This window comes from Pholcus phalangioides, unplaced genomic scaffold (genome assembly GCF_987345545.1).
Source record: "Pholcus phalangioides strain wild (caught in Gottingen) unplaced genomic scaffold, Ppha-v1.0 ptg000009l_1, whole genome shotgun sequence".
NCBI classification, from domain to species: domain Eukaryota; kingdom Metazoa; phylum Arthropoda; class Arachnida; order Araneae; family Pholcidae; genus Pholcus; species Pholcus phalangioides.
In genome coordinates, this window is record NW_028301602.1 from 6067447 (window position 1) to 6081553 (window position 14107).

General features: G+C 34.1%; 1 protein-coding gene across 1 annotated transcript in view; it reads left to right on the forward strand.

The window, feature by feature from the left end:
- Window positions 1-14107, forward strand: part of LOC149081678 (cell adhesion molecule Dscam1-like) — a 205439-nt gene that overhangs the window by 161853 nt on the left and 29479 nt on the right. The window contains exons 19-22 of the mRNA XM_089237082.1: window positions 1361-1601; window positions 5073-5171; window positions 5317-5505; window positions 12653-12943. Of these exons, the coding sequence (XP_089093208.1) occupies window positions 1361-1601; window positions 5073-5171; window positions 5317-5505; window positions 12653-12943 (820 nt within the window). The remainder of the gene's footprint in view (window positions 1-1360; window positions 1602-5072; window positions 5172-5316; window positions 5506-12652; window positions 12944-14107) is intronic.

Here is a 14107-nt window from a genome sequence, read left to right on the forward strand (position 1 = left end):
ACTTTGAGTCATAAAACTCATTAAAGTTGCTTTTGACACCATCCATGAGTATATCAGCGAATGGTTCCCAACTTGAAGCATTTTGGAAGGGAGTGAAATTAACGAACAGATGAAACAACTCAGTAAGGTGTCTTTGATAAAACACCCCGTCCTAATTTACAGAATTTGCCTTAGGTAACGGAAACACAAAAAAGGGAAAAATAAATTAATGAATAAGGTCTGAAAAATGAGTATAATTAGATTCATTAAAAAGCACGCTCTGCAAGGAATGTAGATGTTTTCTCATCTCCTCAAAGTTGTTGCAACAAATATTTGTGAACTGTAGTTTTAGGAATTTCCAGCACATCTCCAATAAATTTTGGGTGGTGACTTTTGACTTCCCCTTTGATTTCTACTTTAGTCACTTAATCATTCGGTGTGACGAGTCATTCACGCCGAACCTCACCTTCTAGATCCTAGAATTATCAAAAAACATTGTTTCACGAGGTTTAAATCATTTCCATGTCAAATAATTCATTTCTTTACAAGTTTGAGCAACACATTACCTAGACTCAGAAAATTACAATAATTACACTCATTGCTTAATATTCAACTGCCGACCAATCATTATGAAAAGCCTATAGAAATATTCCGAATTCATCGATTACGAAAGAATGGCAGACTGAATAGCTCAGTAGGCTTGCGAATTTCTGGTGTTCGAAATGTGTTGCAAAATGTTTATTCTGATAGGTTTGACACACCAGCAACTCAAACATTCGTCTGTTAAAAACATCATTTTAAAGATTCCTGATAGAATTTAGAAACCAGCGTGTTAATGAGTCTCTGTGGAGAACATTGGAAAAGGATAATTACCCATAACACAATCTACATATATTGAATATTGATTGGAACTTTACACATGGAATCCTTATTTATTCCAGCTTTTAGAGGATAAAATAAAGAAATATTAGATCTTTCGTAAAGTACCAGTCTATTTTTAGCGAGGTACAGGAATGTCACCGGCTTATTAAATTTTATTCATCTTATTATTTCCATCGAAGAGAGAGTATATGCAATTTGTATTCGGGAAAAATAAATTGAACGTTAAAACTCATCTCATGAAAATTTCATGACGATGAAATGAAAATATTCATATCTAATAGGATTAAGATTAAGCGCAAAATTTGCTTACATAGAGATTTGTTGTTGCTATATGGAAGGCTTTAACAACATATGTAATGGAAAAAGTACGCGTGCATGCATATATATATGTGGGAATATATTCATTCGTATATATACAAGCGAGAACACAAATCAGAGAATGCAATGTGTATTAGAAAGAAGCTTTAATTCGTAAAAACAGAATTTCCTTTTATTTCAGCCTCCATCTGAACGAGGTAGGAATGGACGCATCTGGGGTTACCACGTTGGATACCGAATGTCCTCTTCACCGGAACCATACCATTTCGAGAAAGTCGAGGCAAAAGAAGACACGGAACAATATTCTACATACATAACGGGTTTGAAACCATTCACTATGTACGATATAGTCGTGAAAGCCTATAACTCAGCGGGTTCGGGACCGAAATCGGTAAAAGTTATGGAAAAAACCTTGGAAACCGGTAAGAAAACATTAATAAATTATTTGACGTGTTATATACCGTATATTCATACCTTAAAAGACACTGACGTACTATCAATAATAATGGTTTTGCGAGTCTTCTCAGCACTAAAAAGAGTGTTTTTCATCATTGAGAAATGTAAGGAATTTTTTCATATGAAATATTTTTTTCGAGTAAACGTCGACCGTAATTTTAAATATGCGACAGGTTTAAATTTTTTTGTTCGTAAGCTGCATTTAAGTACGTACTTCTCCTCTCTCTTGGGGTTTTATGCAATATCAACTTTGTAACTTTCTGTGACACTTCGGAACGAAAAAGAATCAAATTTTACTCCACGCTTTAATCATATCATATCTCAAAATGTCTTTTTTTTTATTTTCCCCCGAATGATCTAAATACTTTAAAGGACTATCGCGGTTTTTTATATTATATTCACAATATTTGTATGAAACATTTCTCGGAACATACCTTTCTGATTGTGTGCAGAGGTTCAAGATTTCATCCATAGCATTCTTTGAACTTTACTTCGGTTTACTGATATTTTCTTTCACCTGCTTATATCTCTTCATTGAGACAGGATGGCGAGCCATGATCTGGTTAGGAGAAGGAGGTTTACCAATTTGAATGTCTGTCAATTTGATATTTACTCGAAAGAAATACATAAAAATGTATCCATCATACAGACGGGGAAGAATTTCCCAATTTGTTAGCTGCTTTTATATAAAATGTGTCTCAGAAAATCAGATGGAATAACGCAATGATTGTTATTTGTTAACAAAAGTGAGGAAGACGATATCAAAAGATATCGGCAAATTTGTCTTTTATGAGTATAATTTATGAAAACTCCACCTAAACGTTTACATCTAGACTTAAATCAGCATTAGACACGGCTGAATCAAAGAAACAAGCAGGTTTTCAAAGTGGATAGATCCCAATGGACAAAGAATCCGATTTTGGTCACCATTGACGTGAAAATGTCTGACTCCACTTACACATCTGCTGTAATTGAAAGTTCAGGGGGCCGATTAGGATAGAGAATATACGCATTGATATCATCAAGAGAATCGGTGACAGGCCAACTACAACCATCCATTTGGATAAAGGAAAAACAAATATCAAACTGGAGAAAATAAATCAGACGAGGTGATACCATCTCATAAAACCTTATATACCGCTGCATCAGAAGAAGAAGTAGTGATAATGCTAGATTTAAATAGCAAAGGAGATATAAAAAATTGTAAATTTCTCAACTATTCTTGTTTTACTGATGTCATTACTGTCACTGCCATCAGTAATAATCCAAATAAAGTTAGAAGAAATAGTACTACATGCATAGGTTTAAGCAAGCATTCAGATCGGTTTGATACATGAATCTGTAAAAGGCAAAAACTATGTTTATCACGCTTGCTTTGAAAAAGATCTTGTTCATTACCGTAAGAGATGAAAGAAGTGCAAATTTACGTCACCTAGGAGAAGAAATAATTTTAGCCAAGGTGAAATAAATAGAAGAATTACGAGAGTGCGGAACAGTTTTGGGTTAAACAGTATAAATCTGAAAAGCAACATGAATGTCAGTGTGCCTAAATCTACTTCCTGAAATGAAAAGTATTCAGCCAATGTGCGATGTCAGTAATATGGAAATATATGTTGGCCATTAAAAAAGAAGCAGAGGCGTATGCCGGGCGATTGCACTTCTCCAAGACGATCAAAAATCGAAAAATATATTTTAAGCATCTAAGTCAAATAATTAAAATATCGAAAGAAAATTCCTTTGTATGTCATATTAACGTATCTGTATCCACTGCACTCATTTGAGTACAGCGAGAATTTGGAATTCTCATATATTAGCCTTGCAGCTTTATGGTGTGTATTTTAGCACGTGTAGATGCAACCCTACTCAGAAATTGGAGTCGAAAAAATTGTCAAAAAGTCATTTCTGGTTCAGAAATGAACTCGTTGGTGTATTTTATTATCTCGTCCTTACTTTAGTTTCCCACATTATATTTATCGACATTATATTGTTATCTTCGTGCAAGTGATTCTTTCGCAATTGATTATTTAGATTAGGATTCAATGTGAATAACTAACACTATTCACAATTCCGTTTCATTTGAGCTTTTTCTTTGAATATGTCATCATATTTTGCAGTCCAGTGCGCCATGTTGATACATTAAAAAAAAACTCTCTTGGAATATTCTTAGTGGTGCAATTTCAACAAAATATCCCGATTTTTAAATGGAATTCAAATTGTATCAAGGTACAGCCATAAACGGGTAACCCCCTATGTTACGGGAATAGCAGAAGTGTTGCTTTTAGTGCGGCTGAATTAAACATTTTTTTTGTTGACTTTTTTGAAAGACAGATGGTACTGAAACTCATACGTTGCAAATACAATGATAGCTCGGCTAAAGAAACTTCATGGTAAAAAAAAATATTTGAAAGACAAAAAAATCGATGTCATCAGGTTAATCAATTTCTAATAATTTAAAATGCTTAAAAAGCCTTTTATTCGGGTTATTTTGCCAAAATTGCACCAATTAAGATTACTGCTACTAACTGAATATGCTCTGGAAGAAATTCTCCTTCTGTCTTTCTCAAAAATCCGGTGTGGTTCGCGTCCACAGAGTAAGAATAATATATATCTTTAGTCTATGTTCGCGTCCAAAGTTCAAATTCTGCGTACGCCCCTACAAAGAAGACAGAAAATTAAAAGCCACGAACAGGTTGACGTGATGTGTTTGCGAGAAATTCATGAAAAAAAAAGTCGAATGTTTTTTTTTATTTTGATCCCAAACTTTTGAGCTATCTTGCCCACACTGGAAGCATGATAACAATTTCAGGCCGACAGGCCAGTAATAATGTCATGGCCATCGAAAGTTTTGCCTGTATAGGCTTAGGCTTACTAGACTAGACAAACTCTCCTTCTCATTCACAACACAAACATACACACACATAACTTACTTTGAAAAATGCATCCATTGTCCCCCTCTATCCCCTTATTCATAGGCCAACCTGACCCGTTTTTAATCCCACAATCGGCACTCTGGGCTGCGCATGGGGGGAAAAGTTTGATGCTCGTCTGGTTAACAATTTCAGGCCGCATGTTTTGGCCTGAAAGATATGAAAAATATTAGTAAATTATTTATGTCAGGTTATTATTGCTAGTATGGCTCGGTTATAGCCTTTCTGGTCTGCAGTTGCACAATTTATCCGTAAAGATAGATGCAAACAATTAAGAAATCAGACATAAAAAGACATTAAAAACTAAAAAATGATGAGCCAAAAAATGGAAATGATAGATGTTTGAAAAATTTCATCAGTGAAAACAAGTACAATTTCCAGGACCATTTCTTTTCTCCATCAAAAGAATATTTTTTTGCCTCGTAGGTCGAAAGTAAAATCAATATTTAGTGAGCCGTGATTGGTTTTCATTTTGTTGTTTATCCTTCGGTATATTCTATTTTTGAACAGCTCCACCGACTTCTCCGATGCTGAGGATAGAATCGACAACAACTTCTTCCATTGGCGTCTCTTGGGATAAAGACGACCGAGATAAGTCCGCCATCACTGGTAAGAATGAAATGGCAAAGAATATAAATAAATAAAACGCTCTAAGAAACCGAACAATTTTTGTTTTCCCCCCCCCCCTCCATTTTCTTCGATAGCGAGTTTTCTTTTATGTTATTGCTATTATTATTATTTTTTTCTTTTGTAGATTATACGCTACACTATAAAGTGGACGGAGAAACCGCATGGCGGCAACAGAAACTAAGTGGCACCGAGAGTAACTTCACGTTGCGTGGCTTGCGATGCGGCACGCGTTACAGCCTCTACGTCACGGCTTCGAACAGCTTGGGGACCGGTGAGCCGAGCCTGCCTGTCAATGCTCGTACACAAGGAGCTGGTGAGTTGTTGAATTCCTTCGCTTTTTCTCGAAGACAGGTGAAATAAGATTTCTCTTCTTTTTTTCTACCTTTCCTCTCTTAGATAAGGAAAAAAAATGTTTCGATTCTATTTTAAATCCCAGTGCACTGCAAACTTTTGGATGTTTCTTCAATTCTAAAGGAAAAATTCTTTAGAAATTTTGAAGTTTTTTGCATCTCATAGGGATGTAAAAAAATATAAATATCGTCAACGCAGTTCATAAAGAACGGAAAATCAGTACTAGAAATACGTGATGTGAACATGAAGAAATACGTTCACTTTCCCGTAAATGGGCTCAAGATATTCAACTTGAAATACTTATTTTTTTGCGATGTAAGAGGAATTATTTTCATGTGCATATTGCATTATGAGAAACCAAAGTAAGGGAATAAATATTTTTCAAATGATTACCCAAATACTTACAGTATACTATTTGAAACTTATTTGAATTCCATGTTCATCGAACTGAATATTTCATGACACATTGATCCCATTTGGCCGAAGTTATTGATGAGTATAAAAAAAACAGATTTGTTTTCGAAACAATTGGATTTTTAAAATGTTTCTAATGAAATGAATAAAAGTTCATTTTTAACAACAAATAGACTGGTTTTTTTTTGGATTTTCGGAAAAACGTGACTAAATATTGACTGAGAAGTATTTACATGCATATATTCCAAGACAAATATCTTGCTTCTTTGAAAGCCTTTTATTTTATCATTGATCATTTGATAATTTTTGTCGCACTATGGTCATTTTCTGCATATGAGTGCTAATTAGACCCTAACCTACAATTTATTGTCGATCCCTAACGGCAGCCTATATTATACTCACCGAGAGGTTGGCACGCTAACATCTCGATGTGGGACTCCTTTGCGGTACAATCTCTTTCTGTGGTCATGTCACCGTTTCTGTTGTACCCCTGTATCAGGAAAGTTTGTCACATAGAAGAATTGGATATGAACTCGCGAAACCTCTAAGCATCCTTTGGTACTATAGACGAGCATTTTATCGAAATGTGCTACCGCGCTCATTTTATCATTGACTAGCCCAGATGTTTTATAAAGTTGATTTCTCAATGGAATACTTTCCTCTGTATCTACTTCATTTGCACCTGCAGAAAATAAGTAAAAAAATGTAATTCATTAATAATGTATAGTATTATACAGAGGGTTTATTGAATTCTATATACCCTCTATTATCCGTATATATCATTATGATTTATGATTTCTATGACTATATGATTTATATTACCCATGGAGAGGGTTAAGTGTGTTGACTTTGACCTTCTATGAATTCAGCAAGATCTGCTTATAATGGCATGAACAAATTGGAACGTCCGAAAAACATTATTGTGCGATTGTTGCATGACTGACCCTTCCATTTCTCAAAGTCGGGCGTTTCCCATAATCCTGATTCAAGAGCAAAGAGTATGAACGGTTAATATTTCAAATAAATAAATAAATATAAATATATATATTTATATATATGCTATATTATATTTATTATAATTATTTGAAGAAAAAATGAATACAAGATAGAATTTCATGAGAGTGAAATAGAACCTATGCAGTGGGTCGTCATCAGGGGTAACCCCATGCACGGTTCGAAAAGAGTAGGCGTTTCTGAAGGGTAGCTATGCCTTATTGCATTAAAAATACCAACCCTTGCATTCCCTTAACGCAATTAGGCATAGCCAACCTTCAGAAAAGTCTACTCTTTTCGAACCATGCATGAGGTTCTTGCTGATCTTGTATTCAATTTTTGTTCAAATAATTATCTTTTGAGTATATATTTTTCAATGACCAACAAGTGAGCAGCACTAGCGCTTTTGTCATTCGAAAAGCTATTTTTGCTATTTCTTAATTCTATATATCTTCATCTCCTTGATTTTTGCTTCCAATATATATAGATATATACACATATATATAACGTAAGGACATGTCCCATACATATTCATATTGAAATGCTAAAATGCATTTCTTCACATGAAAGTAAAATATACGAAAAATTAGACTTTTATTTTTATGCTGAAAAAAATCAGCACTCCCATTTTACATTCATTTAACATGGGTGTCTGAAATAAGCAAAACGCGACACCCTTGGACTTTGAATTGAGTGTATATAAGTGAGTGCATGCAATGGATTACTACAATTTTGTTTTCTAACCTGACACATTATCATTGCTAACTGCTTACATTATAATATATAGAGCACACAAATACTTTTTTTTTCTATCAAAAGGAAGGATTAATTAAGGGGCTAAATTTTCTGAAACTTCTGATATAATGAGCATCCTGTAAAATGTAAATTTTTCTAAGGAACGTTAAGGGCCGTTTTAATGGGCGTCGATTGTACTACGTTTAGATTTTCAAATAATTTTGAAAAGTTAAAATGTCTTTTTTTTGGCACAATCATATACATCCTAATATGAATAAATAGATTATAGATTAGATAGATTCATATACACACATCGTTTCACAATATTAGAACACCCCAGAAATTTACGAGGGCAGTTCATGAATTCTGAAGATGAAAAACCCAAATTTTAGGTGAAGTTGTAATTTGCATTTTCATCTTCTAATAGATTATTCTTGAGCATATTGGTGGCAAAAATATTTGCATAAAGTATATTGAATGCGTCTTGAAATGCGAAATTACTTTTTCATCTTTGTTTCAAAAAATTAAAACATCTGGCTAAACACGGATTATCACTTGATAATTTCCATCCATATTTACATCAACTTGATCAAATTCATGTTTTCTCTCGTTGCGTATGAAAACCTAGAATAGTTCAAACTTCGCATTACGGATAGAAAAAACGCGCATTTCTGCAAACGCAAAATAACATGTGTATTTGCTTGGACAGTGTGAGGAAACACGTGCTAATATCGTACGAATAAATTGTACTGAGGCCATCTCTGGCCGTGACCAGGAGTTTTATGCATCAAGAGATTGCATTGATAAGTCTCTAGCATAGATCTGTGGATTGGACCTCAACCCATGAATCCCATCGTCGCTATTTTAGAGTTGTTAGCAGCTGGTTTGCAATTGACTAATTTTTTTCAGCACGACTCCACGATCTCTTGATAAGATCAGCATTATGTGCAATCATCAGATATCACGAAACCACCGAAGTATCAATGACGTTCGATTGACATTGCCGAACTCTTGATTCAATCTTCATTTTATATTTTCAAACGAAGTCGTTAGCTGCTCAAACCAACAAAATAGGGACCAATGAATTAGAAGACTTCTCTGGATGGAGGTGATTAGTTCTGTAGTTCTCGATTCCAGAAGTTGAAGACTCGTATTGAGAAAGAAATTTCAGGTGATTAGTTCTGTAGTTCTCGATTCCAGAAGTTGAAGATTGAGAAAGAAATTTCATTTACTATCAAGATTTTGAAGATTATTTATCATCATGAATTGCTGCAGCATCAATATAGCTTCTGAAACATAGTCAAAATCTTGATTGAAAATGAGATTTACATCTCCATACGGTAGATCAAAATGTAGAGAACCTAACGTACACCTTCACCCAGAGAAGTGTTCACTAGTCTCTAATGTTTTAGTTCCAGCAGCTGAAGACTTAATTTGAAGATGGAAAACGAAGTATGGATCTAAAATTCGGAAATGTACACCAAACATAATCGATACTCCGGTGATTTCGTGATACCTGGTGCTGATCCTACTAAGAAATTATAAAGTCGTGCTAAAAAAAATTTAATGAGTTGTGCAATCCAGCTGCTATCAGCTCTGAAGTAGCGGCGATGGGATTCATGGCTGAGGTCCGATCCAGATCTGTGCTGCAGATTTATCAATTTCATATGTTGATGAATAAATTTCATAGTCAAGGCCAAAGATGGATCACTATTCAATGTATTTGTACGATATCAGCACGCGTTTGCTCATACTGTCCTACTAAATGCCCATGTAATTTTGTGTTTGCAGAAATGTCCCGATTTTTCTACCCGTACTGCGAAAATCGAACGATTCTGCGTTTACATACATAACGAGAAAAGACTTGAAACACGGATTCGATCAAGTTTATGTAAATTTGCATCAAAATATGCATGTAGTTGTCCGTTTTAAGTCAGATGTTTTAATGCGGATAAGTAATTTGATATGCACATAATTTGATAAAATAATGTAACATAATAGTTTAATAGGTAAGTAATTTGATGTATTCATGGAAACTGATTGGTTTTTATTGTATCTGTAATATTTACAGTATATTAACAGCTAAATTACCGGAGAGTCCCAATAATTGTAAATATGTTTATCGTAATGGAATGAGACTAATAATACGGCTTGGCTTTTTGTTATTTCAATTACATCCATTATCTAAATTGATGCTATATATTTATACAGGGATGCAGTACATATAATTATGTTATATATACAGGGTGGCGAAAAGTCCGTAGAGAATTGAAACATAAATAAAAACTGGAAAAATAACCGAAATAAAAAACGGTTTGCTGGGTTAGCATCGCTATTTCACGGGATTTTTTTTAAGACAGGAAGAAAAAATAACTAAAATAAACCGCCGATTGGTAGCGCTGGTAAGACTCACTTCGGTGCAAACATGTAAATGAGATATGCAAATGTTATAAGAGCTTGCACTTCTAATCCACAACTAGTTCACCGTTGTGAACCGTGTACGTAAACCTGCTGCACTCTGCCGTTGCTGGATTTGTGACTCGCCTGCAATGCGTTATCTCGTGTGCTGGTGGTGGTCATGTGGAACACATGCTGCAATAATAAACGATTTGAAGGCATTGTAATCGTATGTTTTCTTTGACTTGTGTAGGTCAGCGCCACCTATCGGCTAGTTTTGAGTTAATTATTCTAGTCAAAAATTTCCCCGTGACTAACACACACACATACAGTGTGAGGATTTTTTCTCCAAATTATAAAAAAAAATTATGGCACAATATATTGGTAAATTTGGGTGATTTTTTAAAAACGTTGCATGTTGTTTTCCCTGTTGACCCTGCAAATCGATTTTTATTTAAGTTATTTTTCTACTTCTTATGAATTTTTAAAGAAACTATGGAATTTTTACCAACCCTGCATTACAAATGAAAATTAATGGTAAAAATCAAATTCCATCAGTGATCGTGTATATTTAAGCGTTTATGTCTTAAATGTGAAATATTCAAATGTAATAATTTTTCGTATCAGAATATACTTGCAAGAGCTATTTCACATTGTGTGAAGTTCGTGTTTCTTCCCAATATCGTGGATTAATAAAATGGTATATGACACTTGTAGTATTTTTTTGTTCTTAATTTATTTTTTTGGTTTGAAAAAGAAATTACAAAAAAAAACAAAATCGATTCAGTACTTGCAAATTGCTCTTACGAAGCTATTTATGGGAATTATAAGATTTAAAAAATAATTTAAATTAAATGTCCATGAATATTAATTGAGGCTGTGTATAAAGGATACATAGGTAACAGGGCGTATGGAATTTCACTGCTGAACCGTTGATAATAGAGGCGTACTTCCAATTCGAAAGAAGCTATCCAAATAACGTATAGTACTCAGGTATGCCATTCAATATTGCAAAGGATTGTATAGTTATTGCAATAAAAAAATTAGCTTTTTATCCCGTACCGTGTGCCCCAAAAACCCAGTTAGAAATTTGTTGCTCCGTCTCGTTTGATGCAAAAAAAAAAAAAAAAAACGCAACACTTCCACGTTTTGAAGTGTAATATTTGCTGAGATATATTCGAATTCAGAAGACGGGGGAAAGTTTGAAAAAAACAGAATTAATTGTGGGGAAACCATTTTATACCTAAATTTAATATGCTGCTGTTTTTACCCAACTTTCTTCCGTTTTCGAATTCGAATATCTCAGCAAATATTGGACTTGTAAACGGAATTTTTTTGGCATCTGAAGAGACATGGCAACAACTTTCTCACTTGGTTTTTGGGGCACAAGAGGACGGCATAAAAAGGTTTTTTTTTTAAATTTCTATTTATTTCAATAGCTATACACTCATTCGCAACATGAATGACATACCTGTGCACTACACGCTATTTGGATATTTTTTCCCGATTGGAAGTATGCCACTATTATCAACGGTGAAGTAGTAAACTGCCATGCGCCTTGTTACTTGTGCACCCTGTGTACATTATGGTAAATATGCTAAACCGGTGATTATGCCTTATTCGCCAATCGTATCGGTAAGCTTCATAGATTTCACTATATTCATCACTTTTTTCGGTGATTATACATAATCTCCAAGCGTTGCTAGTATAAACTTGATAAATTTTTAAACTTATTACTTTTACCGGTGGTTATGCATAGCACCTTAACCCTTTCATTCCCATGTGAACATATTTGTTCCATACAGGTTCATAAGCTGGTAGTGAAAGGTTTAATGTATATAATACTATATGCATAATACCCTCACGGGTAAAATACTATATGCATAATACCCTCACGGGTAGAATAACATATGCATAATACCCTATATCGGGGTGCGATTGTAAAATTTGTTACATAAAATTGCTTTATATCGAGGTACGGTTTCAGAATTCGTAAATACGAGTAAATTATAGGAGTTATTTCGAGCATATTCGGAAATATTCGTTAAATCACACACTCACACAGGAATCATTATATCCGGTACGTCATGTCATATATTTTTGAAATAAATGACATTCAAATTTGTTATGGGCATTTTTTTCTCAGCCACCTTATTGGGCATTTTGCCTGTTGTGGCGTTGCATTTGTATAAATAATAAATCTAATCACGCCAATTTATATTTCCAAATACGAAATAGAATTATGCATAATAACCGGCAAACGAGAGTACGGTTCGTCATGCTTAACAAACGACCTTCGAGTTATATGCATGATTTTGTTTGTTTCCTATCAAATTTATCAATGACGCTCGGGTATAATGTATATTCGCCGGTAAAGCGATATATATATAGTGAAATTTATCTAACATACCAAAATGGTTGGCAATTATGAACAATCACCTGATTTATCACTGCCACCGTAATATATGATATTACATATATGAATATGAGATGATTTTTTTTTTGAGTTTGAAGCACAGAATAAAAATGTATATCAGTAAAACCTGATGTATTTTTTGATGTGTTTCCAGCCCCAATGTCACCGAAGATTGAAGGTTTCCTGGTTGCGAACCTAACATGGGCAACATTGCACTTGAACAAATGGAAGAGCATGTCTTGCCCTATAGAGAGTTTCTCTATACGATACCGTCCGAAACACCAGAATCAATGGACGTATTCGACGGAGAATGTTGAGCCTCACCTGGAAAAATTCATATTGAACCATCTACTTCCCGGACGAGATTACGTTGTTCTTATCACGGCTTACAGTGAGGCCGGAGCAACTCAAGCCGAATACCACTTCTCTACAAGAACAGAATCTGGTGAGTAGAAGATTGGTTCTTTCAATATCCTCTTATACGGAGGTTTCACATGATGCGTGAATCTAATCCGATAGGGTTCTGGAAGTCCTTAGATTGCAGTTTTCTTATCGAATACTATCATTGATATTTCTATGATCGAAAGACTGATTGAGGTGAGAGTTGATTACGAATAGTTGTGAACATGCTTTTCAACATTGAGATCGACTTATAAAGGAGTTCATTATTGAAAACTTTATACCTGCTACACACACACATCGTTACTTATCTATTTCTACAGTCATACCGTTTACATGATCATTATTATGGATACGCAAATTTCGCATTTATTCACAAAACATTTTTTTTTTAAGTTGAGAAAGTTGAGAATTTTGCATTGAAAAAAGAATTTCCAAAATCTAGCATTCATTGGCAAGAATATTTTTTAAATAAAATTTATTTAAAGTTTGCATTCATTTCACACATAATTTTTGAATGAAAAAAGTCATTCATTTGTAAAAATATCTTTCAAATAACAAATTTTGCATTCATTCAAGAAAATAATTTTTCAAATCAAAAATTTTGTATTCATTCACAAAATGCTGTACTGTATTCATTGGCAAAAAAGAACTAAACTAACGACACATTTGTTTTAATAGATTAATTATACGAGTATAATTTATATCAAGTATTAAAGCAATGTACTTAGTTGAATATTCTAGTTCATCCAGTTGCTCTGCAAAATCACTGGACTAGCATTCATTCATCGAAAATGACAAATTTCTCATCTGTCGCATCATTGCGAAATACGAAAATTACGTATCCCCTAATCATCATATAATTCTGCAGACAAAACATTATACTCTTTCAGTCACGCGTAGCGATTTGTAAGTGAATCAGTTCTTGAAAAATGATGGATCCCATGTAGATATGTTTTCATGTGTTCAGGTAGTCAGGGGTGCAGGTATCTACACACACACACACACACACACATAGAAACCATGCACAAGTACGTTCTGGTGAGCCTAACGTGAAAATAGAGCAAGTGAGGATTTTTTCTTCAAATTATTAAAAAAAAAATATGGCACAAAATATGGGTAAATTTGGGTGATTTTTGAAAAAAAGTTGCATGTTGTTGGAGTTAAAATTCGATAAAAGAAAATAACCAATTAAAATAGTAAAAGCTCG